Source organism: Pneumocystis carinii, assembly GCF_001477545.1.
Source record: "Pneumocystis carinii B80 chromosome Unknown supercont1.8, whole genome shotgun sequence".
Taxonomy (NCBI): Eukaryota; Fungi; Ascomycota; class Pneumocystomycetes; order Pneumocystales; family Pneumocystaceae; genus Pneumocystis; species Pneumocystis carinii.
This window is the reverse complement of record NW_017264720.1, coordinates 17,073-43,598: the sequence shown is the minus strand read 5'-3', so window position 1 is coordinate 43,598 and position 26,526 is coordinate 17,073. Positions and strand designations below refer to the sequence as shown.

Below are 26,526 nucleotides of genomic sequence, written 5' to 3'. Positions count from 1 at the left end.
TCATGTTTCCTTCAAAAACTATATTCTTTAATACTAGATAATATTTCTAATGCACCTTTTTCTATTAAATCATTTGCTAACAAAATTCCCAGCTTTATTGCGTCCTCCTCCTTTAATACTTCCATTGACATATTAGAAGTCACTGATTGCATTCCATCTAGACTCACAATTATTGATTCTATTTTAAGTAAATTTCCATTAAATTCAGTTTCAACTCCTATAGGAACACTACATCCACCTTGCAATCTACACATTAATGACCTTTCAGCTAGACAACACAAAAATGTTGGCATATGATTCAGTGGTTTCACCAAATCCTGTGTAACAATATCATCAGATTTGACTTCTACTCCAATAGCACCTTGTCCAACAGCATGCATTAATATAGATGATTCAAGTCTTTTAGCAATTCGGTCCTGTAATCCAAGCCGTATTAGCCCAGATGAAGCAAGAATAAGACATATATATGGTAATGTAGGATCATCCAATTTCCTTATTCTAGTAGTACTATATTAAAATTATAAATTTATATAAAACAAAAAATAGACACACATATTTCCTCTCTAGAAACAATTAATAGTGTTTTGTTTAAAACAATATCCCACTATATCTTCAAAAAGCAATTTTGGAAAATGCCTGCGAAGCTGAGCAATTCTACGAATACTACTAGTACCAACAATAGACTTCTCAGGAAGATCCTCAAGACATTTATAATGTAATCCCTTTTTAACAACTAAGGCATCTAATCCAATAAATAATTAAGAAATTAATAGCTTTAATAATAACCTGTAGGATCTAATCTTTCTAATATAGCACCAATCATAAAACCATCAGAGAGTTTCGTAGGCATGTCCTTCAAACTATGGATTGCCATAGAACACTTCCCATCTATCATTAATTTTTCTAATTCTTTTGTCCAAACAGTATTTTCTTCAAATTGATATAAAGGCTTCGATTGTACTAAATCTCCTGAGGTATCAACGGCAACTATTGAAAACTGATACGTTTTATTAAGCAAACTTAACCTTTTTAATACATAATCTGTCTGAGCAATAGCAAGCTGAGACCTACGACTCCCAATAAATAATTTATTTTTATCTTGATTCATTTTATAAATCAGTAAATCGTAAAATTTTAAAATACAATTAAAATATGGGAAAAAATACGGATAAAGTAAATCTAATAGGGAATTATTTAATTAAAACTAATTCTAAAGCTATATGTAACACATTCTGAATGGTCAGGAATAGATGGACAATATAGCACATCTACTGGAATTACAAAACGGAAAATAGATCAACCTTTTTATAAATTATCTTTTCAATACTGTAATTTATCGCTACAGCCTTTTGAAAATCCTGTTTGCTATATAAATGAGGCAAACGAAGCGTTTATTTTTGAGCTATTGTACTATATATTTATTGAAATAAAATAACTAACATATTATAAGACATATAATTCCTTATATAAAAAAACATAAAAAAAACCCAGTAACAGGAGAAAGACTTGAAGCAAAATCCCTTCTGAAATTGAACTTTCATAAAAATGAAGATGGAGAATATTGTTGTCCAATTACATATAAGATATTTAATAACCATAGTCATATTGTCGCAATAAAAACATCTGGAAATGTATTTTCATGGGATGCTGTAAACAATTTAAACATTAAAGCTAAAAATATGAAAGAGTTATTAACCAATGAACCATTTACAAGAAATGATATAATTACTATCCAGGTTTCATAATAAAAATAAACCCAAATGAAATATTAACTTTTAGGATCCACATAATTTTCAAACACATGAAATATCAAAATTAGAAGGCCTTAATAAAAATGAAGATTCTATCGTAAAAATCCAAGCATGTACAAACAAAGAACTAGAATCTAATATAAACTCTATAGAAAAAGTATACTATGATTTTTGAAGAGATCATATTAACTATAACAGAATATTACTGATTCAAAATCTATATTTAATAATGGATCCAATATGAGTTTTGATATACAAAATAAAAGAAATGACTTATTGGATACTAAAGATCTAAAAAACGATCCAAAATATTCTAAACAAGAAAAAAAACATTCTTATAATGTAGCACCATATACTACTGGTCTTGCAGCAGCTAGTTTTACCAGTACCTCTCTTACTCCAATTACTTCTTTAGAAAGAGCTTTATATACTGATGAAGAATATATGTTAATACCTAAAAGGATAAAAACAAAAGGTTATGCTAGAATTCAAACAAATTTAGGTACAATTTTCTTTTATACAAATATATTCACTTAATTTAAAAAGGGAATATAAACATAGAATTAAATGCAGAATGGGCACCCAAAACTGTTTATAATTTTATTATGCTTGCAAAACGAGGAGATTATAAAAATGTAATATTTCATAGAAATATCAAAAACTTTATGGTTATATTTCTACTTATATGTTATTCATTCTAATAATACAAGATTCAAGGAGGAGATCCTACAGGTACTGGCAGAGGTGGAAAATCATTTTGGGGAAAAGATTTTAATGATGAAATTCAAGGCCCATTAAGTCATAATCAAAGAGGAATACTTAGTATGGCCAATAAAGGAAAAAATACGAATTCATCACAATTGTATATTATATATACATTATTTATTATTATTGCATATTAATAATACATTTAGTTTTATAACTTATAAAGAAACAAAACATTTAGATCGTAAGCATACCATTTTTGGTAAAGTAGTTGGAGGGATGGAAACTTTAGAAAAAATGGAAAACAGCCCAGTGGATTCTTCTGATAAACCTATTTCGGATATAATAATGACAGACATTATTGTTTTTGTTGATCCGTTTGAAGAATTTAAAAAAATACAACTTTTGGACGAAAAAAAACAAGAAAACACAAATTCTTTAGAAAATGATGATACAACTTGGACAGGTAAATTTTTAACCATAAATAAAGATATCCATAAAAGCTCAACCATTGGAAAGTATCTAAAGAAAAATAACATATTGAATAAAATAGATGAAGAAATTATAGAAATAAATAATAAATCTGAAATATCTGAACCAAAAAAAAAAAAAAGGAGAGGATTTGGAAATTTTGATAATTGGTAATGCTGCGATTAAAGCATCAATTATCCATTTATTAGCATTAAAAATTATATATATATATATATCAAGTAGATGCCAAATATCCTCGATTGTTTTTATCTCTATAATATTGAATATTAGATCTACTAATTGGTTGAGCTTGTTTAGGAATAATTTTGAAATTTTCTGGATGAAGATGTACCTTTAGTCCTAAAGAATTATAATATACACAAGTAATCTTCCCCCCGGTAGATTCAATCTTTTTAATAGCTTCTCTTGAAGCTTTTGAAACTTCTATTTCTATAGGTGTATTAAAAAATTCTTTGCCCTATAATAATTTTAATATACAAAAACATTTTTGAGGGGAAATACACTAGCTAGTAACTTAACACCTGACTTTATTCCATGAATAATATTAGAATCATAAAGGTCTTTCATGGTAATAGGCTTTTTTGCATCTATTCTTCCATTATTAATCCATATTTGCAAACGTCGAAGATTTAATGGAGAAAACTCTTTTGAATTCCTAACATAAATAAACAACTTTTAAATTGGAATAACTTAACGCTACACATTTACAAATCCACGTTTTGGATACAATCTAGTGAGAGGTGTCTGTCCACCTTCAAATCCAGGTTTAACTCTATTATTTCCACTCCTAGCCTTTTGACCTTTATGTCCCCTTCCACATGTTTTCCCTTTCCCAGATGAAGGCCCCCTTCCAACTCGTTTAACCTAGGACAATTATTGTAAAATTAATAAAAAGTTTGAAAACTACCTTTTTAATTGATAATGGATTATTAGTAAGAGATGCGAGAAAAGAAATATTTCTACTAAGAAAATTACAATTGAAAAACAACCTCACAGCATAAAACATATGAACTATTTTATTAATCTTAAACTCTTTAAATGAACATCACTAAAAATTTTATTTTTAATCGATAGTTTATAAAACTAATAATGAATGATATTGGAATTAAAACGGATAACACATCAGTAAGACCTCTCTATAAGGAAAAACAAATACTACAACAGCTATAGGTTTCAGAGCCTTTAGATCTTATTAGACTTTCCTTAGATGAAAGAGTTTACGTCAAATTACGAGGAGACAGAGAAATAAAGGGAAAATTACATGTAGGTGCTAATATGTTATAAAAAACATATACATTATATTTTTGTGAATAGGCCTATGACAGTCATCTTAATATGGTTTTAAGTGATGCAGAAGAAACAGTTTATACAATTGATATTGACGATGAAGCTGAAGAGCATATTAATGTATTTAATAACTTATAAAAAAAAAATAAAATAACGAACATAGACTAGAAAAACACACTCAGAAATGATATTTGTATGTAGATTTCTTTATTTCTTATTATTAAACGTTAATATTTAGATACGTGGAGATTCAGTAATTTTAATATCTCCACCGAGAAGATAAAATTCAAACATGTAATTATAACATTAAATTAATCTCGAATTCTTTGCCACTATTTTATATAATTTATATGTACTTCTATGTCTTAAAACATAATATTTATTAAAAATATTTTCAAAATTTTTTTATCAAGAATATATTCTATATATAAAAATATCAAAAATTTACTTTTTTATTATCATCTTATTAGAAATATGCTACTCTAATACTTTGAATAATATTTTTTAAAAAATCAATTTTAAAATAAAAATACATCAATTCAAATTTTAACTATTTATTAATAGAAGTGATTTAAAAATCCATAAAAAATTCAAATAATACATATAAATAATTTTAATATTAATTATTTGAGCTACCATAATAATTTAAACAATAATAAATAATATTTTTAATAAAAACATTTTAACATTAAAAACGAATGCAAGTATTTTGTAATCTAATTAAAAGATTTTATATAAAACGAATTCATAAACGAAAGCATATCATTTTGCTAGTATATTTATTAAAATGTGAGATCAAAATCTCAATAGACAAATCTAAATAAATCAAAAACTGCTCAAATCTCTATAGATAATTAAGAAAATATTATATCTTAAGACCTCTTACCTCCCGAAAACAGAAGCTTTAATCCAATCGAAACAAACATAAACTTTATTTCTTACTATCATAATTTAAAATAAATATTATAACAAATAAATATAATTACAGAAAAGCATATTTATATAAACGGATCTAAAAAAAATAAATACAAGAATTAATTAAATATTTACTGAACCTCCAAAATAAAAACGCTGTTATTCCAAATATAGAAAAATTCCCCTTTGAGAATGAAAGATCTGCAATTGCTTTATCATTTCCAATATATCTAAAGTTATGAGCTCGAATCCTCATAAAAAGTTTAACTTACGCAAGAGTTCCTTTATGAGAATATTCAAATAATGGAATGGAAAGCCCTTTCAATTTCTTTATTTTAATATCAATGTCTTTTTTTATCATATTTTCTTTTTCAAAATCGATATTATTAGCTTTTAGTAAATTTTCAAGGTACTGAATTTCTTTTCTAGCTTTTCGAGATTCTGCTAAGATATCAAAAAGTTTAGCAAGATAATATCCTTGTTGAGATGCAACTAAAAATGTTTAAAATAATATCCAACTAAAATAAAAAATACCCTGAGCAGTAGAAGCATATTTAGTAGCAGTACAATCTCCAAGTGCCCTAAAATAAGTTAATTTATAGAACACTATTTTATCTAAATACCAAATATTTTCCGTTCCTTTTACAACCAAATAATCATTAACTAATAAGCCTCTAGAACTATTACTTTGCTCAGGAATTCTAGACATCAAATCCTTGATAACTAAACCATTAAAACAATATATTTTTTAAATTCATTAATAGTACCATATCTTGGAGAATTCCCTGTAGCCCAAACAAGTAATCCATATGGAACTTCTTGGATAATTTTTTTATTATCAGACGTGGTTGTTTCAACAGTAATATATTTATCTAAATAATCAGAAATATAAACTATTGTAAAACCAAATAAATACCAGTTACACTTTTTACTGTGCTTCTAGTAAATACTCCAATATCTCCCTCCCTAAAAGTAGCTTCAGTATACTAATAAAAACGGTAAGATAAACAACTAAAAAATATAAATAATGCCATTACATTTACTAAAGTCTTTGAAAACATAGGAAGAATCTAAACAATAAGAACAAACATAAGAATATTATAAACACTTACAGAAGGAAGAGCCTCAAAAAGACTAATTTTAAATAAATTTGATATTTCTAATATTATTTTAAATTATTAAACTTAACAATTATTAACATACCTGGAAACCATTTTTTTAAATCCATTTGAAAAAAATCACGTAATTCAGCTGCAAATTCAACACCAGTAGGTCCTCCTCCTACAATAACCATATGCAATAAACGCTTTTTTTCTTCATATGTTTGTCCTTCAAACATAGCAGCTTTAATGCATTCCATAATCTTTGCTCTTATTTTTCTAGCATCCGGAATTTCTTTTAAGAAATTAGCATATTGATTAACACCAGAAATTCCGAAAGTTTGATTTTCTGCACCCACACCAATAACAAGATAATCATAAGATAATTTCGTTTCAACAACATCGTTATGAACACCAGAAAATTCTTTTATTATAATAGTTTTATCATTGGGATCAATGCTGGTACAACTAGCTTCATAAAACCTAAAATATGCTTTTTTACGAAACATTATAAATCTAATAGGTTCTATAATAGAACGAAATTCAGTAGTTCCTGTTGTACAGCTTACAAGAAATGCTATTAAAATATAAAAAAAGAAACTTTTTTAAAAGAACTTACGTGTAAAAAGGAAATAATTCCTAGGGGAAACAACAATAATATTATAATCATCTGACTTAATATTTTTTAGCAAAGAAATGCTTCCCCATCCACTTCCAAGAACTACTATAGTTTTTTTGTTAGGATCTAGTTCTACAAAAGGCATAGGAGAACGCAATTCATAAATATCTATAGAAATTCTAGTCATTCTTACAAAATATATAATAATTACCATATGAAAATTTTATTAAGCCTAAAATTATTAAAATATATGTAAATTTCTTAATTTTTCCTAAAAATCTATTTCTTTTGAAAAAAAAAACTTTCTGAGAATTCTGATTTAAACTAGATATCATTCTCATCTCATTATAACATTTAAATTTCAAAGATAATTGAAAATAACGTTGTCGAATTATTAATGAATTAGCTTGAACAAAAAGCCCATTTCTTAAAGTAAGTCCATAGAACTTCTTAAAATCAACTATTCCAATACTTTTCTTGGACATTATAGAGGTCTAAAGATTATAAAGTATTTCTTAATTCCTGATTCTAATATCATTCCTAATATTTTGCTATTTAAGATTTATCGTAACTTAAAATCAATAAAAAATATATTTTTTTTAAAAATACTTTTTTTAAACTTCTGTCTTTTTATATTCCCTTATTTCTACTCTAAAAAACACTATCAAATAAAATACTATAAAATTTATTTATAATTAATAATACATCATCATAAATGCAATTTTTCTTAAAACATACTAATCCACATAATTCTTTGAAAAATCATCTATATTTTTTTCTTTATTAAAGTTAGAGCTAATATTAGTTTTTCTTTTTAAGTCTCCAGTATTTACAAGACCTAATAAAAAATTAGAAATATCAGAATGAAATATCTTGATAAATTACTTTTATAGAATAAACTTACTTTAGGATGAGCCATCACTTTTCGAGCTTCAAAGTGCAAAACCTGAAGACCTTTTTGGGACGTAGCACGAGACAAAGCAACATAACTAAAATCAAATTTAATAAATTATATAAAATAATCTTAAACCAACGCTTGTCCTTTTTCAAAAACTCTTCCTAAATCAACCTTAACTCTTTCTAAAGTCTGTCCCTGAGCCTTATGAATACTAATTGCGTAGGCCAAAATAAGTGGTATTTGAGAACGACTCGCCTGCACTTCACCATTTGGAAGCTCTATTTTCCATTGCTCAGGTTGTACTAACATATCTCGGGTTAAGCCATTAGACAATGTAAATCTAACAAGAGGCCACAATTTCCCAGTAGCTGCAGCTGATTGCATTTTTGCTATTCTTCTCTTTTTACGCTTTTTTATTTCATCAATATTAGAATCATCAATTTGCTCATGATAATTAAATGGATCATCATCAGGCTCATCCTCTTGCCATATTTGGAATGTTTTTTCATTCATAAACCCTATAACTTTTCCCAGCGATCCATTTACCAATTGATCATCAAAATTTTTTATTAACATTACTTGTGCGCCTTCTTTAAGATCTATTCGGGCTGGTGCCATACAACTAGAAAGTAATTTATCTCTCTGAACTTTATCAACAGTTCCAGAATCCAATGCTTCAAATGTCCGCAAAGCACCACTAAGAGAACGCATACGAGTTGCATTTGCCTGATCAACTTCATTGCGTGTAGGAAACCTTCTATCTAAGCATAATAAAATACCTAAAAGATTTACTTACAGCTCTGTAGGTTCAAGACCATCATCAAATTGAAGTTCCCTATCTAAAGAACGAAATTTACTAATAGAATTATAAGACAAACGCCCCAAACGCAATTCATTAAGCATTTCAACAAAATCTAAAAACGCGTAATTACTAAAGCACAAAATAAAAAGACCATATTTAATAGATACCTTGGTCCTTTTGACGAAAAACATGAGTCAATGCTATAGTATGAGAAATAACATCCTTCCACTTTTTGGCTTCAAAAGCGAATTTAGAGATTTTTCCTTGATCAGGTACAGGAGGAAGCTGAAAGAAATCACCAGTTACAATCATCTATGATTTCATATATCAAAGATAATAAAAACAAATAAATAATATCTAATACCTGAATTCCACCAAATGGATTTTCATTATTTCTTATTTTCCTAGCAATATTTTCAAGCTTATCAAATAACTCAGCATCTACCATTGAAACTCATATAGTTAAGCTAACATAAATATATATATATTTAGCCTACTCTCATCAATAATAAGAACTTTAGTCCTTAACCATCTAGATAAACATTTCTTATTTTTCCTGATTTTTTTACATAGATCTTCCCAAGAATCTCTACCTAAGCCAATACCAGCATAAGAATGAAGAGTGACACCACCAATATTGCATGCAGCAAGACCTGTTGAAGCAGTAATAGCAACACGATCGGGCTCCTTAGCATATTTCTTGCGAAGCGAGGCAATAATTTCTCTCAAAAGTACAGATTTCCCAGTACCTGAATACTAAATAAAATGATACAAAAATCATACACTAACCAGCAGATCCAGTAAAAAAAATACTTTCACGTTCTTCAACAATAATCTTAAGAACAGTTTTTTGTTCCTCAGAAAGAAAAAGACCTGGAAGCTTTTTATTTTTTTTTTGTTGTATAGGTTTTTTCTGAATATCTTTAGATTCAAATTTAAAATTTTGAATATTATCAATTTTATGAATATCTGATTTATTTAATATATCAGATGAAATTCTTTTACGAGTTTTCATTTCAGATTTAACAAGTTCAATATGATCTTCAGCCTTATTTAAAAAAGGAATTCTCCTGGAATCCTGAAACTGTTCATTTTTCTGACCTACCTGTAACGCAGAATGATTTTCTAAAACTAATGTAAATGAAATATAATTTTGATTATCAAAAAAATCCTACCTTTTAAAGCACTATTCTTTAAATCTTTAGGATTCCCTGAATCTATTTCTAATGAATCTAAGGAATTAGATACTTCTGTTTCACAAATAATCTCTTCAAATAAAGTCGTATTAGACAATTTAGGTTGAAATATAGTATCAGAAGATTGACATTCATTGTTGAACTGATCTTTAAGTCCAGATAAAGCCAGATGTTGATATTCCATTGGAGAGGATGACCAAGAATAGAAAGATTCGTCATGTTCAGAGTCTAAGTTTAATTTATCATCGATATCATTTTCATTAACATGTAAATCATCAATAAAATTCTCATTGCTCGTACTTTTCTGAAAAATATTAGCACCTGTCCCTTTATTTTGTTGATTCAATATTTCAAGAAACTTTATGCTTGAAGAACTAGGCTTCTGATTTTTCTTAATATCATGAGAATATTATTAAAAATAGAGGATTCATGAGTTACAGATATTGGATGAATATTGAGACTAGACGCATCTACTGGTTTTAAAGGCCCTAATTTCGTATAATTAGATGTCGTATTATTCCCCATAAGTTGCAATTTAGTTTGTTTAAAATCAGATATTTTTGAAATATATGATCTAGGAGCATAAATAATTTTCTGATGGTGTTTTTCTTGTGATTGCTGAAACATAAACAAAATAGAAGTAATTTTTAAGCGCCTAATAAAAAAATATGTAAAATAATTTCTGCAACTATTTGGAAACGTTCTTTTTAATTGATCCGTATACACTGTTGCTAACGTAAATAGAAAACAAAATACCAGATATATTTAAATAGAGACAATATTCTGATTTATTCTTATTGAGAAAGCTAGAATCTAGAATTTCTTCAAAATCTAATTTTTATAAAAAAGGCGTAATTTCGAAAACCATTTTTAAAAAAAAATACATATCAATAATATATCTACAATACACTTAATATACAGTTTTAAACAACATTATAACTTATATTAACATTGGTTTTATAAACTTATTAAAAAATATAAAATAAAAAAAATAAAATTTACAAAATATTTTCTATAATGTATTAATATTATATCTAACAACTAGAAATCAAGAACTTTTAGAATATAACTGTTTTATCATTCTAAATTAAAAAAATTATAGGGGAAATGATAAAAAATCAACAATATATTTGATATTTTTTTTTCTTTTTATTACTATCAACAGTTAATGTCTCCTTCGGCAACTTCCAAAAATATGAAGTAAAGGAATTTATAAATATCAATAACTTAAGAATTAAGATTGCAAGTTCATTATTTTCTGCAGGTAGCCTCTTTTTCAAACTTATTCAGGTTGTCCTTTCCTCAAACACCACATTCATGTAGCTCTTTATCCCATAATAACAATTTCTTATCATCATAAAGCACAAAACCATGATTTCCATATGCAATTAATATAACATTACAATTCTGAAGCCGTGAAATAATTATCGGAAAACTATTAATAAAATTGCTTTATTAATACTAATTAGTATTATATCATTGTAACTGAAGACAATAAAATTCTAATAAAAACAAGAAATATGAGTCGCACAATCTATGTTAAAAATAGATCCTTGAGAAATTGCACTACCTTACATAGTAACATCCTTGAATAATAAATTTACTTTAAATACATTCCCAAATTCCGCAATATATACCAAAAATCATTCACTAACTATATATTTAAGAACAAATTCGCTATAATTAAATGTTCTAAAAATGACCGTAGTCCCAGATAAATATATAAAGAATGAATCATTATTATTATCATGAAAATTTAAACCAAATTCATTTAAAACAACAATTCCAACATTTCTAAATATAGCATAACAATTAGATCCAAAAACAATTTTCAAAATATTGACACAAAAAAAATAAATGAAACAATTTTAAGAAGGTTGCTTAAACTACTCCGATATTAAATAACATTATTTTCATAAAGAGCAATATTTGAACTCTTATTAGAAGAATATCTTTTTATAGGAATGAAAAAACCAATACTTGTGCTTTACCATTATGAGAATACTTAGCAAACCTACCCTGATTCAATAACAGTCAAAAATAATATATATAAAACAAACATAAACTTATAGCAAGTTTCCAAAAAACAGTTTTCATTAGATGTAAAACATGTAACAACCATCCTTTACATATCTCAAATAATTTTCAAAATTAAGAATCGAATATGCCCAAACAATACGTCCAAAATTATACATTTTCAAAGATATTTAACTTTATTAGAATATGGACAGAATGCTAATAGGATGTTATTATAATCAAGTCTAAAATGATAACCTTTCCTAAGAAATGCAAAATCAATTATAAATATAAGATATTATATGTTTTTACACCAACGTAAAATACTACCATTTTTACTAATTTCCTTATGAAACTCCTTCCACCAATGTCTTCTTTCTAAGAAGTTGCCAAAGAAAATCAAAATTTTCAACTACATCTCTACAAAAAATCATCAAAACAAATTTTATATTACAATTTACTACACATACTTAAAGATAAAATATCCTTAATTCCTAATTATAAATGATTTTATTTTAAATTATTTTTAAAGGAAAATACCGCAATAATAGGCCACATATACCAAATATTCCTCTTAAAAAACCAATATAAAATAAAAAAATATTGTATATATTAAACCCGTAAAATTTAAAATTTAAAAATAAATATTACAAATTTAATATTTCTAATAGCCAGATACTGTATAGAATGAAGAGATAACAAAGAATTATTGCGTTTAGACGATGTTAAGAAATATAAATTATCTCAAATGGCTATTTTTTATCGTTTTCCTTATTTTATTGATACCAAATTATACAAATTCATATCATCAAGCAACAGTTGATGAAGTTATTAACGAAAAAAAAAGACATTTGTAAGTATATTTGAAAAAGTTTTAAAAAATTACTAAAGTAAAAAGAATGGCCATGAAAAACTTGACTCTGGGAATTCAAGCTAATATTACTGATGTACATATTAAAAAAAACCAAAATATGTACTAATTATTTTTAACAGGTTGATATAACTATTCCAGATATTATATTAAAAAAGAGAAAATTATTATTTTCTAAAGGGATTGGTGAAGAGGAAAATTTATATCATAATATTACTGGTTATATACACGGCAAATGGAATAAATTTTTCATTCATCCAAATGACACGTTAATTCCAAAATATGCACAAGATTTTAAAAAAATACTATCATATAATAGAGGACTATTAAGCATAATTTTAGAGGAGTCTATATTTAATGATAACCAAATAACAGATGCAACTCTATCAATTCAAGATGAAATTGGCAACTTATATAGAAATATTGATCTTAAAGGAATTCATTTTAAAAACAATGGCTCATTAATACTTACATCATCATCACATAAGTTCCCAAGTCTTATAACAATTCCACTTTTTGCATTTAATAATTTCACATTTCAAAGCTCACTTAAATCAATAACTCAGATTTTAGAACAACAAATAAAGCAGTTACAAGATAGTATACCTAAAAACAGGAAAATTCAGATTCCTAATGACAGTAATGAATATTGCGACTTCGTTGTTTATTTACAACTTCTTCCCATCCATAACAATAAAGAGCCTAAGTTAGAAGAAATAGAAAAAGAACTTCAAACACCAAATGGTCTTCCTTACTCTCTAGTACCTCCTATTTTGCTTTCCGGAATTATTATGTCTCCTGACTGTAAATTTTCATTGGATTTTGATAATATCACTGGCATTAAAAAAGAAAAATATTATGCAAACATTAACAAGATAGCATTCTTTCAAAATCTTCTAATTATTATACAAATTTATTTACTCATAAAACAAATGAATGAAACGTCGACACCATCAGTGAATTTATCTTAAATAAAAATACATATTACTAATAAAGCATAGAGCATTTCTAGAATATCATTTTGGAGTATTTGGATACAGGCATCTTTGGATGGATATACTTGTATGATTTTCCTATCGGCTTCTATATCACATAATAGTATATTTCTTTCTTCTATTACTACTTCGTTTCTTTCATTTACTCTTGTTGCAATATTTGGAATGCGATATTTGCTTATTATTCATCGTATACAACAACCTGAAAATAGGGCAACTGTTACAGAAAGACGCGACCATAGCGAAATAAATGAAGAAACAGTTATGTCAAATCAGCAAGACTACATAAATCAGAATCAGACAAATAGAACTAGACAAGACCAATATGATAATCATAATGATATCAGTACAATATATACTCAATTTTATCTCTTTCTTCTCATAATGGTGTTAATTTTTCCGCAAATAATGTTATTGCCAGCTAATAAAAGGAAATATATTATATATACTATCACATTTATAGCATTTTCATTCTGGTGGCCTCAAATCATACGGAACAGTTTAAAAGGATATAGACGACCATTTCTCTGGTCATACGTGATTGGAATGACTATTACTAGGGTTATTCCTATTATTTATTTATTTTCATATCCAAAAAATATATTATTTATCCCAACGAATCTTTATATAACGTGGGGAGTTTTTGGTTGGCTATGGTTTCAAGTTTTCCTTCTAGCTACTCAGGATTTTTTCGGTCCACGTTTCTTTATACCTTCTAATGTAAGAATTTCTAAAATAATCCTTGATAATATTTATGTTAGCTTTTGCGTCCGACATATAATTATCATCCAATACTTTCAGAAGATGTCGAAACTGCATCATCATATTTCGATTCTGATGGGCGTGCAATTTGTTCTATATGCATCCAAAATATATCATTACCAAGTATTAATAAAAATTCTGCAAATAACGCATCATTAATTTTAGGAAGAAGATCGTATATGGTAAATTATATCTCTTATTTGTTTACAATTATAATCGATAAAGGTTACACCCTGCAAACATTTATTTCATACAAATTGCTTAGAAAGATGGATGAGAGTTCGCCTAATTTGCCCAGGTATAAACCTTCTTTAAATAATATATTTAAATAACCTTTTTAGTGTGTAGGCATTCGTAAGATAGCTTTACTCTAATATCATATTCTAACATATCGTAGACTTCCTCCTATATAAATTCCAACTCATATTTAAAATTCTTGAATTTTATAGTACTGAGATGCTATTTCTCACAACTACATTATTAAAATTTATACTAATCTTTCTAGTAATTCGCATTTTGTATCAAAACAGTTTATTTACATAAATATCAATTATTCTATCCATGTATCAAGGATAGCCTTTTCATCTTTTATATTATATTTATTTAATTTCCTCAAATTGCAATTTAGAATACGCGAGCTTCTAGTAGTTCTCTTGTCACTATCATCAGTATCTTTTTTTCTTTTATATAATTTATAAAATCTTATAATATCTCTGATATATGGACCGATATCAACTGAGAGAGAAAATCCACTTAATGCATTAATCGAATTGGGAATAGTATTATAATTCCATATATTTGAGAATAACAAAGGAGAAAAAACAACTTTTAAACTATCAATATTTAGCTCTTTCACATTAACCCCATAACGCTTCTTTAATACGATACGTAAAGACTCAGCATTAGAAACATATTGGCAAATGTTTAATGTATCTAAATCAGTGTCATTAAGTTTATTGGAGAAAATAAAACATGACATAGTAAAAATGGCTAAAGATATATGAATATAACCTGGTTGATAAACAGTATAATGAGCTCTATATGAAGGTAAAAAGTCATACCCAAGAAGATTATCAAGATGGTATTGACGAGTATCAGAAGACAAACTATCAGAATTAAACAAATCTACTTCCTAAACTAATTATTACGCAATAAAGAAACTTTCATAGAACATTACTTTAACTGAGCATCGAAAAGAAGTTTTATTAGATAAATAATCACAAAATGACATTGTATCTAAAAAATCGGAATGAACGTCTAAAAATAATTTTTCTTTCTCGATTTCTCCATGAATTTGAGAGGAATCCTTTAATTTAATATTTTCCAGACTATTTTTAAATATATCATCAATCAAATCTAAATGCTTTCTATTCCCTACAAAAGTTTCTGTCTCTAATAATTCACAAAAATCATTTGACCATTCTGTAGAAGACAGAAACATATTTTCAAAAACAATTTTTTTGAAAGAAGTATTTGAGATAGGCATGTCTATATCCTGTATCAACTCAGATGATCTATACCTGCCTATCTGAGTAAAAAATTGCAACTGAAGAATTGATGCTCTTAAATCACATCCTTTACTTATATAAAGGAGCATTAGATCTTCTTTGCTGAAAATATATCCTTCAGAAAGAGAAAGTAAATATAAATAATTAGCAGCGAGATCTGCTGGAGCAGTACTAAAATAAATTATTGATTGAAATTCAAGAAAAAACCCAGGTATTGTATTAATATCTAATGATTACTTAATAATAATAATAGAACTTAAGGAACTACCTGTACAAGTCATTATAATAGGACGTTTTGACTTATAAACAAGATTCATAACAGTATCCCAAAAATTTCTATCTTCTTCATAAAGAATATCAACTTCTTCAATCAATATTAAGCTTTGTTTTCGAAACGACATATCCAATTTAGTTTTAAAACATGATTTATTAAAATTACTAACTTTTTCTCCATCAACTAAATGACTCTGACTCATTTCACCAACTAAATCAAGAATATCCTTGCCACTCCTTCTTGAGCCAGAATTAATTTCAAATATCTCAAAACCTAATTCTTTTGCTATAGCATATACACTAGCACTTTTGTAACTACCATGTGGGCCCGTTAACAATATATAACGTGCAAAAGAAACTTGAGATTTAGTATATAACTTTTTTTGACGGTTCATTAATGTTCTAAATTCTAAGAATATCAGAAATTAAAAACTAATCATTCATTTCAAATCAAAAAACACCATTAATACCATCTAAAAATGACTTAGGATTTCTACTACCAGTCCCATAATTTATAAATTGATCTAAACATATCTGCTGATTTTTTTCTAACATATGTTTTTTCGGAGATGCAATAACACATGATATCTTAATAGTATTTGATCCAAGTTTGCAAGCTGTCAACCAATCTCGAAGTTTCATAACCTCATATTCGGAAAAAAGAACCTCACAAGCCCTAGTTGGAGAGTATTTAGAAATCCAAAGCCTCACATCATAAAAATTAGAAGAAAGAAACTTGTTATCTAAGCTTTTATATATCTTATCGAAACATGGACGTTTCAAATCATCATAAGGAATAATAGAAGCAACCAGAGATTTAAGATCATCTAAAGTATAAAACAACTTGCTAAAATAAAAAAAACTCTTCTTTAAAATAGGTTTTTCACGACCAAATAATAAGGCATATCTTTCTAAATAATAATCCTCAAAAAAACTTTCTTTTTTTCTAATACCTTTTTTCCCTTTGAATAAAGACGTATCTTTAAGAACTATTTCATTATAATAATCCTTAACATGTGTATTTTTAGCAGTAGGCCACGGTGCTGCTTCAATAATAAATAATTTCGAATTAAATCTATGAGGTACTTTTGTATTAATTAAAGAAATAGGAACATAGCTATTTAATGTTTTTGATAGAAAAAAAGGGTGAATAGATTTTAAATCTAATATATATATTTAATAAACATCAAAAAGTATAATAAAAACATACTATCATAATTTACTGAAGTCTTTTTTGCAGAAACAGAATCTTGACCAAACAATTTTATATCTTTAATAAAATTCCCTTCAAAACAGTTAATAAACTACAAAAAACAATAAAAAATTACTCGGATTTTTAACGAAAAAAGAATGAGATGATTTTTGCAAAAAAGACCTTGGTGCAACCTTTAATTTTACAATTTTGCTAGGATTTTTATAAACTAAAAGCCTTTTAACTTCATTTTCTTTCTGAAAACTAGTTAATCTAAAAAATGGCGGAACACGTAAAGATATATATGAATCTTCACAATAACCAGAATCATTAAATTCTTGAGAGGAACACATTTCTATAATCAAATAAAGAAAAATTCCCATTTTTTTCAGAAATATTACCTTCTTTATTTTCTTTAAACGACTGAACCGAAGAAAGAGTTAAAGTTGCTTGACATTTTGATTCTATAGAACCAATTGACTGTTTCTGATATGCAATTTTATGAAAATCTGAATCAATTGAAGATGTAGAAAAAGACGATTCATTAGAAAACTCTATATTTTCTAAATTATTAAAAGATTGGTTTACATGCAAATGTTTATTTCTTGAAATAAGGTTATATTCCGATTGCAAATACTGAGTATCTGCTTCTAGCAATGTTTTAGAAGATTCACAAGAGTCATTTTCCTCCATAATTTCATCAAAACATTCAAAAATAAAGGAGAAATATAGAAGAAAAAAATAACCAAGCTTTATATAAAAGCACTAATGATTTTTGCTGTTTCGAAATATTGTTTATTTAATATCTTCCTGTTATTTCCTAGAATCTCTGGAATGTTAAGTACATTTATTTATATTTTAAAAAGTCTAAATAATTAGACAGATTAATATATATATAACCCTATTTTTTGATTTACATTATTATTTTTTTTATAATCTAACAAATTACAAACGTAAAAACATTACATTTAAAAAATGAAACTAATTTAAAATAAAATAATCAGAAAAATATTTATTAAATAATATAAAAAACACATTATCTAATCAAATTATATTAAAATAGGGATTCAGAATTCAAAAAAAGACTTCTAAAAAATATTTTATATTTTTAAAAAACTAGTTAAAAAATAAAACTAAAAATGAGTTCTTTTGGACTTCTAGAAAAAACGATCACATCATGGAGCGTAGAGGATGTTATTCAATGGTTAAAGCATATAAATTTTTCTCAGTATGAAAAAGAATTTGAAGGTTTATTATTTTAATACTTACAAAAATTTCCTAAAATTTTGCAGAAAATAATATATCTGGAGATATTCTAATACACTTAAACCATGAATCACTTAAAGAAATAGGAATTTCGAGTACAGGCCATCGACTTAGCTTTCTTAAAGCAATATATCGTATCAAAATTGATCAAAATATTCCTATTGAACCAGAGCATTATATACCCATCTGTAAGCAACTATTATTATTTTTAAAACAAAAATTGAATGTTTAAAGCGCTAGAAATGGAGAGACTTTCTGAATATGGTAAATCAGAAATTAACAAAACGGAAGAATTAACGCAAGCTGTCCTTTCATATGGTATTATAATAATATTTATACATTTGAACAATTATATTTTAATAATTCCCAGGGAAACATTTAAATGAATTCGAGAAGGAAATAAAAAATATAAAAAAAGATTTATCCAAAATTCAAGAAGATATAATTTATATTTTTAAAATTATCAAACATATAAAGGTAAATTTCCAGAACTATCTAGATCCAGCATTTTAAAAAGAAACAGCCACTTGAAAAATCGGATACTGAGGTTACTAATAATGATTTATCACTTAAAAAATTTCATGAAAACACATTACAATTAAAAACTACACCTACACATTCTCAGATATCACCCATACAACTAGATTCTGAGCTTGATTCGCCAACGTTTCCAACAGAGACTTATAAAAATGTAAGAAAATTGCATATATATTTCATAACTAAACCTTTTAGCAATTAATACATAGTATACAAGATAACCTAGAATTTGAAATGAATCAAAACAATTCTAACCAAACTAAAAGTGAATATGTTATGACTGATGAATGTGTATCCCCAGTAAGTTCTAAGAAGTCGCACAAAAGCATAGAAATGTTCAAATCCTTTCGTGTTAAATTAAATGATTCATGTAGAAAAGTTTTACTTGCAGCATTAAAGGAATATAAAATAAGTTCTGACTGGAAAGAGTATGCATTAGTTTTATGTTATGATGACAAAGGTATTTTTTTTCATTTTTGGGCGTTTTTTAATATTTTTTTCAGAAAGATACATAGAACTTAATGAAAAACCTTTATTACTATTTCAGAAATTACAAAAGGATGAAAAAAACCCTAGTATAAACCACATATATTTTTTATATACTAAAGAATTCAGTTTTTATGCTAAAACAAATCAAAAATCCCACCACCTTAAATCAACCTTTTAATTTTACTCAAAAAACTAAAAAAGAATCCGATATATTTAGTACATTCGAAGATGCATTATGATAGATTATGATATAGAATTTCCATGTAAAGCAATAGAAAACTTATAACTATATCCAAATTGAATTCCAAATACAATATTAAATAAGTCTATGATTGGAATATATTTCATAAATTCTAGTTATTCTCAATGTAAACTTTCTTTTTAATCTGATATAAATAATTATATCATACTGAAGCATACAAATATAGTTTACATACAACAGATAGTATCGAATTCAAGTATAAACTAAACAAATATTGATTATACTTTAAATAAACTTTAGACAAATCCAAAAGGAATAGATGTTATTTGAATTTCCATACTTCTCCAATTTTCTGCTAACAACTCAGTATATTTTATGCGCTCTTGCACATAATCCTTATATAATTTCCCTATATGAGCTTGACTAATCTGGAAATATACTAACTCATTTAAAATACATTTATTAATAGAAAAGCAACGAGACTGTTGAGAAAGTATCAATTTTTTGTCCTTATTTTTTTAGATTTAAAACAATTAAGAGGAGAATATACCTTCATAATAGACTGTTCAATTTCATCCCTGGATAATGAATTTAAATGAGATCTTGTATTCAAATCAGCAAGTTTATTCACGTTGCTATTTATTCTTTTCTCAAGAAAAGGAATATTGTTGATATCTAACTTATCTTTTCTATCAAACATATTCTTTAAATCATTAGAAAATGATATGCAAATTATGACCCACTTTAATTGCTATAAGGTTATCCCTCTGGGATTTTAAATCTTCTAGTATCCCTTCACTCAAAACTTTAGCTTCTTCCTCCAAAAATTCCTGTGCCGTTAAAAAATGTTTAGATACAACAAACGTCCCTTTGTTAATGTAGGAGAAGGAATCATTAATTATCCCATCAATAAGAACAGGCTTAGTTCCATCAGCAAGAACACTACCTTTTTTAATATCTATGCATTATATTCATTTAATTATACTTCAAACAAAATGCAAATAGCATCATATCTTCAGCAGATTCTAGATTTATCAATATTAACAAAAATAATACCATAAAAATACTTTCTTGATATTTTAATAAACGATCCATAATCAAACATAACTTCCTTCAGGATTTAAATGATTACAATAAATAAATACCACTTACGTATAATTATAAATTTGAAAATCTATTGTTTTTTTAATATTCATAATAATTTCATCAAAATTTGAAGGAAACATCAATCCCAAGTCCTCTATCATAATTTTATCTTGAAATTCATCGTGAATTGATAAGACAGTTTGCTTTCTCCATAAAGAGAATTCCTATTAAATATAAATTTAAAAATATAAATAATAAAAAACTACAGTAGAAACAGTGAGAAATGCTATTACTAATGGATCATCTCTAAATATGGGATGACGAACAACTGCATTGATAAATCTAGAAAGTCCTTTATATCTTCTCTTTAAAAAGGCAGAATCTCTCGATAAATAATGACCATTTACTAAAATAAACTAAGATCTTAAGCAGAATAGAAAAATGATGTACCAGAAAAACACTTTGGTGCTAAAATGTGGTCAATTTTAACAATAAAAAAAGAAATAGATATTACGCATCAAAGGTACTTGACGAAAAGGATATTTTTTTATCAAACACTCTTGAAGCCTAAATACATAAATGAATGACATATAGAAGATCCAAAATTTACCATAAAAAATCACTATAACGGCGAATGACACGAGAACCACGAATTACACTAAAAAGAACATAATTGTCATGTTTAAATAAAAAAGAACCTTCTTTTTTAGTAGCTATATAAATAGTTATACGATCAGCTGAAGAAAAAAAATGCGCCAAATCCATAATATTAAAAATTCTATGAGAAGAAAAACTTTCAAAATAATTTTCATTAACATTATAGTCAATAAAACCAGAATTCCTAAAATCATATAAGGTGAATGCATGAACATCTAACACATTTTCTACATACAAAGATACAGGTTTCTGAGTATCATTTGTCCTTTCAAAACCAGACTCAAACATAATAGTTTGTTTGGAAGACATAACAGAGTCAGATGAAGAAACATTAGCATCAGATATTTTATCGTCAGGGGATATAAGGTATTTATCAATTATATCTTGTAACTTCGGAATAGGAAGATCTAGAACATATCTTTAAAACATATAGAAAAAATAAAATATATACTATTTTTATATTTTTTCAATTCTTCAACGCTTGCACATTCTCCATTTTGAGCAATTCCAATCAAAGCAATAATTGAATAAAAACGACATTTACAAATTGGCATATCCTCAGTAATTCCAAAAAACATCATATTTATAATATGTTTAATTTCATAATCAGGGAGTCCCGAAAGCTCAACTATTTTCCGTAAAAAACAATATGTTCCTTTCTCATTCTTAAACAAAAGAGTAAACATTTTTTGATAAACAAAAGGGACATCAATTTCATCTATCAAATCAAAATAAGACTATTCACTCTAGTTTTAAGAAATACCTAATAAATACTCTTGTTCACATTGCCCGGTAAAACATTTCTTTAAAAAACTTAATAACAGTGGAGCATCATCTTCAATAATCTCATTTTCAAACATAGTCCTTCCAAATAGATAAGGTTCATTATTAGAGTCTTTAGTTCCTGCTACCTTTATAAAACAGCCACTTTCAGGTGACTCCAAAGGCGACATTTCGTATAATACACACTTCTTAGATAACTTATCCATATATAAACATGCGTTTTATTCATGCATATATCCTATCTTCAATGTATGCTATTTATTATAGATTCAAATCTAAATTCAAAAATACATTTTTTAGTGTAATCGATAAACTTCAACGATAATTCTTAGTTATTTAACAATTTCACGCAAGTAATGACAAAAATAGAAAACCATTAATATGCTAATGATTCAAAAATATCACTTTACTCTATAATTATAGAACCATCTACTAATATTTTTATACTCTTATATCCTATATGTATATACATTTAACTCGCTTCCTAAAAGATCTTGTTTTATATGTGCTTGTTTTACAGAGAACTCGCTTTATGATTGTATTTCTATATAATATATATTCAAAATAACAAATTTACTACTTTCAAACTATTAACTATTATTATTCACTAATGTTTTAAACATTTTCTAATGATGCATACTTTATTAAAATAAAAACACTAATAAGACTTTAGAGGAAAAAATAAGTTATTTGTTCAAAAACAAAAATCTTATTAAAAACATTGAAGTAAAAAAAAGATTCTATTATAAAAAGATATAAACATTTGTAAAAAATAGGAATACTAATTTAAAATAATGTTCATTAAACGTCCCCGGACAGGCTCGAACTGTCAGCCTCTCGGTAACTTATGTAATAACAGCCGAACGCGCTAACCAATTGCGCCACGGAGACTTGATAATTAATTATGTTATATATAATATAAATATATCATATAAAGTTTATATTAAATAACTCCAAAAATAAGGTCAAAAAATGCTTTATATTGTACAAATAATAAAATGATAAAAATATCAAAAAAAAAATTACTCTCCTTTTTCTTTTGTTAACGATTTCTCATCCTCACTAAAAATCATATTAAATAAATATAAAAAGATAAAAAAAACTTACTCATCACTTCGATCATCTTTGGCCTCTCCATGTACAACAAAGCGATATGCAATACGTAAAATCAGAACTAGCCATAATATATTCACAATTTGCAATGCCAATAACAATATAAATGTAATAATCTGGCTAATCCAACATTTGTAATGGCCTTTTTCCCATGATAATTCAAATGAACCAATATGTTTAAAACTAGTAAAAATAGAATAAAGGAAAACAATATTCAAATAATGGCGCCCGTAAATCCATAAAAGAATAAAAAACCCAAAAACCAGGGCTTGTCCTTTACATTGTATATAATTCATTAACTTTGATAACTAAGACCTTAGACATGATAAAAACAATGCAAAAAATCTTACAGACAAAAAAACATCAGAAGTATCCATAGTAATGAATACAGATAGACCAAGATATGTAAAATGAAATCGATAACTCAAACCAATAAGAATAAGCGTTATAATATGATGAATTACAAATTCTCTAAAATCTTTCCTAGGTTTTTCAAGCTTCAGAACCAAAACAAATGTTTGTTGAATCCAATAAGAAAATTGAAGAAGATAATATGCCTTAAAATATATATTATGTGTCTTGTGTGGATAACCATCATAAAAAGCATCAACATTAAAATACCAAATACGAGTTTGAGACATAATATACTATTTATGTTAGCAGTATAACGATCTTAGATATGTTAAACTTTACAATTCCAAGAACAGAAGACATTGAAAAATAACATAAACTATATCCTTGTTCCATAAAACGCTTTAATTTACGTTTTTTAATATTAATTCTTTGACCAATAGGCTTAATCAAAACATGCATTAAAAAATCCCTTAAAAAAATAAAAGTAACAACATGAAAGGTAACAAAACATAAATCTTTATATCCTTTTCCATACTGCAGTGGAAATGTATCTGAAATAGGATATGATAAAAATAAAAAAGGATATAAAAAATCATTAAAACCCTTTCCCCTTAAAAAATATAATACGTATGACGATACCAGAAGTAACAAGGAACCAATCCATGTATGTTTTTTAATAAACCTTAAATATATTTTCAAATATCTTTCAAACGACTTTATACATGGTTTTTGAAACCCTGATTCCTTCATAACCCGAAATCTGAAAAGAATATTCTTTCAGACTATACCTACATAGGCTATTAGAATATTTAACTTAATCAATATGAAATATTTTTTACGCAAATCTTTCGTTTTCTGACCGTAATTTTTTAATGAAAAATCGTTAAATATTTAAAAAAATCAGTACAAACTTATTATTATGCACAAACGACAAAAATTAGAATCTTCTAAAGAAAATACACATTTTCAAAATATAATTAAGTCTTCAGTAATTGAAAAAAATGAAGATAATATAGGCGAATTTGAAGATCCATGGGAAGATGAAATAGAAAGTGAAGAGTATATAGAAGAAGATATTAATGAAGGTAATTTTCATTATTATATATATCTAATAATTAATATAGATCCAATAAATGAGAAAGTAAAAGTATATCTTCCATCTTCTCGATCATTGAAAGAAGACGAAATTCTTGAGCCAGATCAGTCAGCATATGAAATGCTTCATTCTATCAATGTTCAATGGCCATATTTAAGCTTTGATATTTTAAAGGACAATTCAGGTTTAATGACTAATGTAAGCATTAGATATATAACAACATATAAAGACACTTATAACTTAAAGTATCCTGTAACAGTATATCTTGTATCAGGTACTCAAGCAGATATTAAAAAAGACAATAATATTACTGTTATGAAATTATCGCATTTGTGTAGAACTCAATATGATGGTAAGTATGGAAAAATACATTGACAATTATAACAAATACGTTAGATGACTCAATTAATTCAAATGATTCCGATATAGACGAAGATCCTATTCTTGAATATAGATCATTACCTACCTTTGGAACTACAAATCGCATTCGAGCATTTTTTAAGGAAAACGAAAATTATTTTGTTGCATCATTTAGTGAAACAGGAAAAGTACATATATGGGATATCGCGCCTCATTTATTATCAATTAATAACCCTGGTGTATCTGTTGCTAAAAAATGTAATTCACCTATCTATACTGTTTTAAATCATAAAATAGAAGGATATGCAATTGATTGGAATATATTATCATCGCATAATTCTCTTATTTCAGGTGACAATAATGGATTTATTTATTTAACATCTCTTTCAGAAGCCTCATGGTTTACGGAAAAAACACCATTTTTAGGACATATATCATCGGTAGAAGATCTTGCCTGGTCTCCTTCTGAGAAAAATGTATTTGCAAGTGCAAGTACTGACGGAACTGTAAAAATATGGGATATACGAAATAAAAAACACAAACCCGCATTAAGTACTGATCTTCACCCTGGCGTAGATATAAATGTTATTAGCTGGAACAAAAATGTATCATATTTAATGGCAACAGGAGCAGATGATGGAAAGTTTAATATATGGGATTTACGTACATTTCAAAGGTATTCTTTTTAAAAATATTTAAAATTAACTAATATAGTTCATCTATTCCATCATTTATTGCGTCATTTTCCTGGCATACAGCTCCCATAACATCTATAGAGTGGCATCCATCCGAAAAATCAGTAATTTCAGTATCAGATAAAAATCATGTTTCATTATGGGATTTATCTGTGGAGGTGGATAACGAATGTCAAACTTTAAAAGAAGCAGACGATCTTGACCATATACCTAATCAACTAATGTTTATACATATGGGAGGAAAAGATATCAAAGAAGCACATTGGCATCATCAAATCCCGGGATGTGTCGTAAGTACAAGTTCTACAGGAATACAGGTCTTCAAAACTATAAGTATATAAATATAATATTTAATAGCTTATTTTTTTTGGAAATTATGTTTAAGGGTATAAAACATAATATCTAAAAGATATTTAAATAAAACACTTGATTTCTAAAGCAAGTTTCTTTTACACTCGATAAAAACTATTCTTATGTTGTTATATATCTTATTAAGCATAAACATG

General features: G+C 26.6%; 13 protein-coding genes and 1 non-coding gene across 14 annotated transcripts; 5 read left to right on the top strand and 9 right to left on the bottom strand.

The window, feature by feature from the left end:
- Positions 1 to 11: 11 nt before the first annotated feature.
- On the bottom strand, positions 12 to 1,108 carry T552_01865 (porphobilinogen deaminase; the record flags this gene model as incomplete). The annotated part of the gene is made up of 4 exons (XM_018370428.1): positions 12 to 507; positions 553 to 563; positions 606 to 742; positions 787 to 1,108. The coding sequence occupies 4 exons, from the start codon at positions 1,106 to 1,108 to the stop codon at positions 12 to 14; spliced, it is 966 nt and encodes a 321-aa protein (XP_018225710.1).
- A 44-nt stretch (positions 1,109 to 1,152) lies between these two features.
- Positions 1,153 to 3,101, top strand: T552_01864 (hypothetical protein; the record flags this gene model as incomplete). The annotated part of the gene is made up of 8 exons (XM_018370427.1): positions 1,153 to 1,173; positions 1,217 to 1,407; positions 1,451 to 1,736; positions 1,780 to 1,908; positions 1,950 to 2,253; positions 2,298 to 2,419; positions 2,462 to 2,613; positions 2,666 to 3,101. 8 exons carry the CDS (start codon positions 1,153 to 1,155, stop codon positions 3,099 to 3,101), a joined length of 1,641 nt encoding a protein of 546 aa, XP_018225709.1.
- Positions 3,102 to 3,116: 15 nt separating this feature from the next.
- On the bottom strand, positions 3,117 to 3,999 carry T552_01863 (ribosomal protein L15). Its single transcript, XM_018370426.1, has 4 exons — positions 3,856 to 3,999; positions 3,649 to 3,812; positions 3,450 to 3,603; positions 3,117 to 3,405 (listed from the first exon to the last, which is right to left on the bottom strand). The coding sequence occupies exons 1-4, from the start codon at positions 3,952 to 3,954 to the stop codon at positions 3,163 to 3,165; spliced, it is 660 nt and encodes a 219-aa protein (XP_018225708.1). The 5' UTR covers positions 3,955 to 3,999; the 3' UTR covers positions 3,117 to 3,162.
- Positions 4,000 to 4,037: 38 nt separating this feature from the next.
- Positions 4,038 to 4,518, top strand: T552_01862 (hypothetical protein; the record flags this gene model as incomplete). The annotated part of the gene is made up of 5 exons (XM_018370425.1): positions 4,038 to 4,073; positions 4,119 to 4,211; positions 4,263 to 4,355; positions 4,399 to 4,428; positions 4,474 to 4,518. The coding sequence occupies 5 exons, from the start codon at positions 4,038 to 4,040 to the stop codon at positions 4,516 to 4,518; spliced, it is 297 nt and encodes a 98-aa protein (XP_018225707.1).
- Positions 4,519 to 5,014: 496 nt separating this feature from the next.
- T552_01861 (hypothetical protein) lies at positions 5,015 to 7,400 on the bottom strand. The gene is made up of 14 exons (XM_018370424.1): positions 7,081 to 7,400; positions 6,870 to 7,037; positions 6,354 to 6,827; positions 6,263 to 6,309; positions 6,188 to 6,220; positions 6,067 to 6,136; positions 5,918 to 6,022; positions 5,774 to 5,873; positions 5,685 to 5,731; positions 5,423 to 5,642; positions 5,291 to 5,380; positions 5,222 to 5,247; positions 5,122 to 5,176; positions 5,015 to 5,079 (listed from the first exon to the last, which is right to left on the bottom strand). The coding sequence occupies exons 1-14, from the start codon at positions 7,352 to 7,354 to the stop codon at positions 5,061 to 5,063; spliced, it is 1,728 nt and encodes a 575-aa protein (XP_018225706.1). The 5' UTR covers positions 7,355 to 7,400; the 3' UTR covers positions 5,015 to 5,060.
- Positions 7,401 to 7,572: 172 nt separating this feature from the next.
- T552_01860 (hypothetical protein) lies at positions 7,573 to 10,438 on the bottom strand. The gene is made up of 10 exons (XM_018370423.1): positions 10,204 to 10,438; positions 9,745 to 10,156; positions 9,359 to 9,694; positions 9,067 to 9,318; positions 8,934 to 9,022; positions 8,737 to 8,881; positions 8,564 to 8,681; positions 7,904 to 8,521; positions 7,755 to 7,858; positions 7,573 to 7,707 (listed from the first exon to the last, which is right to left on the bottom strand). Exons 1-10 carry the CDS (start codon positions 10,390 to 10,392, stop codon positions 7,607 to 7,609), a joined length of 2,364 nt encoding a protein of 787 aa, XP_018225705.1. The 5' UTR covers positions 10,393 to 10,438; the 3' UTR covers positions 7,573 to 7,606.
- An 829-nt stretch (positions 10,439 to 11,267) lies between these two features.
- T552_04131 (hypothetical protein) lies at positions 11,268 to 11,887 on the bottom strand (the record flags this gene model as incomplete). The annotated part of the gene is made up of 4 exons (XM_018372182.1): positions 11,268 to 11,331; positions 11,379 to 11,419; positions 11,469 to 11,559; positions 11,784 to 11,887. 4 exons carry the CDS (start codon positions 11,885 to 11,887, stop codon positions 11,268 to 11,270), a joined length of 300 nt encoding a protein of 99 aa, XP_018225704.1.
- A 703-nt stretch (positions 11,888 to 12,590) lies between these two features.
- T552_01859 (hypothetical protein) lies at positions 12,591 to 14,844 on the top strand. The gene is made up of 8 exons (XM_018370422.1): positions 12,591 to 12,634; positions 12,680 to 12,728; positions 12,775 to 13,608; positions 13,654 to 14,367; positions 14,409 to 14,591; positions 14,635 to 14,707; positions 14,751 to 14,763; positions 14,807 to 14,844. The coding sequence occupies exons 2-8, from the start codon at positions 12,681 to 12,683 to the stop codon at positions 14,820 to 14,822; spliced, it is 1,881 nt and encodes a 626-aa protein (XP_018225703.1). The 5' UTR covers positions 12,591 to 12,634; position 12,680; the 3' UTR covers positions 14,823 to 14,844.
- A 115-nt stretch (positions 14,845 to 14,959) lies between these two features.
- On the bottom strand, positions 14,960 to 18,075 carry T552_01858 (hypothetical protein; the record flags this gene model as incomplete). Its single annotated transcript, XM_018370421.1, has 7 exons — positions 14,960 to 15,541; positions 15,587 to 16,143; positions 16,186 to 16,599; positions 16,652 to 17,353; positions 17,401 to 17,475; positions 17,519 to 17,737; positions 17,784 to 18,075. The coding sequence occupies 7 exons, from the start codon at positions 18,073 to 18,075 to the stop codon at positions 14,960 to 14,962; spliced, it is 2,841 nt and encodes a 946-aa protein (XP_018225702.1).
- A 400-nt stretch (positions 18,076 to 18,475) lies between these two features.
- T552_01857 (hypothetical protein) lies at positions 18,476 to 19,971 on the top strand. The gene is made up of 8 exons (XM_018370420.1): positions 18,476 to 18,630; positions 18,675 to 18,836; positions 18,883 to 18,966; positions 19,019 to 19,125; positions 19,172 to 19,339; positions 19,381 to 19,645; positions 19,689 to 19,760; positions 19,801 to 19,971. Exons 1-8 carry the CDS (start codon positions 18,522 to 18,524, stop codon positions 19,911 to 19,913), a joined length of 1,080 nt encoding a protein of 359 aa, XP_018225701.1. The 5' UTR covers positions 18,476 to 18,521; the 3' UTR covers positions 19,914 to 19,971.
- A 147-nt stretch (positions 19,972 to 20,118) lies between these two features.
- Positions 20,119 to 22,653, bottom strand: T552_01856 (hypothetical protein). The gene is made up of 13 exons (XM_018370419.1): positions 22,383 to 22,653; positions 22,071 to 22,337; positions 21,855 to 22,026; positions 21,573 to 21,803; positions 21,477 to 21,529; positions 21,413 to 21,430; positions 21,229 to 21,368; positions 21,029 to 21,186; positions 20,944 to 20,987; positions 20,862 to 20,901; positions 20,620 to 20,818; positions 20,427 to 20,579; positions 20,119 to 20,385 (listed from the first exon to the last, which is right to left on the bottom strand). The coding sequence occupies exons 1-13, from the start codon at positions 22,606 to 22,608 to the stop codon at positions 20,173 to 20,175; spliced, it is 1,914 nt and encodes a 637-aa protein (XP_018225700.1). The 5' UTR covers positions 22,609 to 22,653; the 3' UTR covers positions 20,119 to 20,172.
- Positions 22,654 to 23,208: 555 nt separating this feature from the next.
- Positions 23,209 to 23,293, bottom strand: T552_05026. The gene has a single exon. It is a non-coding gene; the product is annotated as a tRNA-Asn (tRNA).
- Positions 23,294 to 23,377: 84 nt separating this feature from the next.
- T552_01854 (hypothetical protein) lies at positions 23,378 to 24,663 on the bottom strand. The gene is made up of 4 exons (XM_018370418.1): positions 24,209 to 24,663; positions 23,866 to 24,162; positions 23,510 to 23,823; positions 23,378 to 23,464 (listed from the first exon to the last, which is right to left on the bottom strand). The coding sequence occupies exons 1-4, from the start codon at positions 24,617 to 24,619 to the stop codon at positions 23,425 to 23,427; spliced, it is 1,062 nt and encodes a 353-aa protein (XP_018225699.1). The 5' UTR covers positions 24,620 to 24,663; the 3' UTR covers positions 23,378 to 23,424.
- A 79-nt stretch (positions 24,664 to 24,742) lies between these two features.
- Positions 24,743 to 26,406, top strand: T552_01853 (hypothetical protein). Its single transcript, XM_018370417.1, has 5 exons — positions 24,743 to 24,954; positions 24,994 to 25,163; positions 25,212 to 25,317; positions 25,362 to 26,001; positions 26,040 to 26,406. The coding sequence occupies exons 1-5, from the start codon at positions 24,789 to 24,791 to the stop codon at positions 26,359 to 26,361; spliced, it is 1,404 nt and encodes a 467-aa protein (XP_018225698.1). The 5' UTR covers positions 24,743 to 24,788; the 3' UTR covers positions 26,362 to 26,406.
- Positions 26,407 to 26,526: the final 120 nt, after the last annotated feature.

Excerpts from the sequence above, each read along its gene's own strand:
- T552_01860 (XM_018370423.1), bottom strand. The coding sequence starts at position 10,392 with ATGTTTCAGCAATCACAAGAAAAACACCATCAGAAAATTATTTATGCT. Across the intron at positions 9,695-9,744 it reads AAAGAATAGTGCTTTAAAAG|AAAATCATTCTGCGTTACAG; the intron begins GTAGGATTTTTT and ends CATTAGTTTTAG. Across the intron at positions 7,859-7,903 it reads GTTTTTGAAAAAGGACAAGC|TTATGTTGCTTTGTCTCGTG; the intron begins GTTGGTTTAAGA and ends ATTTGATTTTAG.
- T552_01853 (XM_018370417.1), top strand. The coding sequence starts at position 24,789 with ATGCACAAACGACAAAAATTAGAATCTTCTAAAGAAAATACACATTTT. Across the intron at positions 25,164-25,211 it reads ATTCAGGTTTAATGACTAAT|TATCCTGTAACAGTATATCT; the intron begins GTAAGCATTAGA and ends TATAACTTAAAG. Across the intron at positions 25,318-25,361 it reads GTGTAGAACTCAATATGATG|ATGACTCAATTAATTCAAAT; the intron begins GTAAGTATGGAA and ends CAAATACGTTAG.
- T552_01854 (XM_018370418.1), bottom strand. The coding sequence starts at position 24,619 with ATGAAGGAATCAGGGTTTCAAAAACCATGTATAAAGTCGTTTGAAAGA. Across the intron at positions 24,163-24,208 it reads TGTCTTCTGTTCTTGGAATT|TATATTATGTCTCAAACTCG; the intron begins GTAAAGTTTAAC and ends TAACATAAATAG. Across the intron at positions 23,465-23,509 it reads AAAGATGATCGAAGTGATGA|TGAGGATGAGAAATCGTTAA; the intron begins GTAAGTTTTTTT and ends TATGATTTTTAG.
- T552_01861 (XM_018370424.1), bottom strand. The coding sequence starts at position 7,354 with ATGTCCAAGAAAAGTATTGGAATAGTTGATTTTAAGAAGTTCTATGGA. Across the intron at positions 5,381-5,422 it reads TCTCATAAAGGAACTCTTGC|ATATATTGGAAATGATAAAG; the intron begins GTAAGTTAAACT and ends TCATAACTTTAG. Across the intron at positions 5,177-5,221 it reads TTATATAAATATGCTTTTCT|TAAGAAATAAAGTTTATGTT; the intron begins GTAATTATATTT and ends AAATTATGATAG.
- T552_01857 (XM_018370420.1), top strand. The coding sequence starts at position 18,522 with ATGAGTTCTTTTGGACTTCTAGAAAAAACGATCACATCATGGAGCGTA. Across the intron at positions 18,967-19,018 it reads GCAAGCTGTCCTTTCATATG|GGAAACATTTAAATGAATTC; the intron begins GTATTATAATAA and ends AATAATTCCCAG. Across the intron at positions 19,340-19,380 it reads CAACAGAGACTTATAAAAAT|CAATTAATACATAGTATACA; the intron begins GTAAGAAAATTG and ends TAAACCTTTTAG.
- T552_01863 (XM_018370426.1), bottom strand. The coding sequence starts at position 3,954 with ATGTTTTATGCTGTGAGGTTGTTTTTCAATTGTAATTTTCTTAGTAGA. Across the intron at positions 3,813-3,855 it reads ATCCATTATCAATTAAAAAG|GTTAAACGAGTTGGAAGGGG; the intron begins GTAGTTTTCAAA and ends TAATTGTCCTAG. Across the intron at positions 3,406-3,449 it reads GTGTTAAGTTACTAGCTAGT|GGCAAAGAATTTTTTAATAC; the intron begins GTATTTCCCCTC and ends AAATTATTATAG.
- T552_01859 (XM_018370422.1), top strand. The coding sequence starts at position 12,681 with ATGGCCATGAAAAACTTGACTCTGGGAATTCAAGCTAATATTACTGAT. Across the intron at positions 14,368-14,408 it reads GTTTCTTTATACCTTCTAAT|CTTTTGCGTCCGACATATAA; the intron begins GTAAGAATTTCT and ends TATTTATGTTAG. Across the intron at positions 14,592-14,634 it reads TAGGAAGAAGATCGTATATG|GTTACACCCTGCAAACATTT; the intron begins GTAAATTATATC and ends TAATCGATAAAG.
- T552_01856 (XM_018370419.1), bottom strand. The coding sequence starts at position 22,608 with ATGGATAAGTTATCTAAGAAGTGTGTATTATACGAAATGTCGCCTTTG. Across the intron at positions 21,804-21,854 it reads ACTCAGAAACCTGTATCTTT|GAATTCTGGTTTTATTGACT; the intron begins GTATGTAGAAAA and ends ATATGATTTTAG. Across the intron at positions 21,530-21,572 it reads CGTTATAGTGATTTTTTATG|GCTTCAAGAGTGTTTGATAA; the intron begins GTAAATTTTGGA and ends TTATGTATTTAG.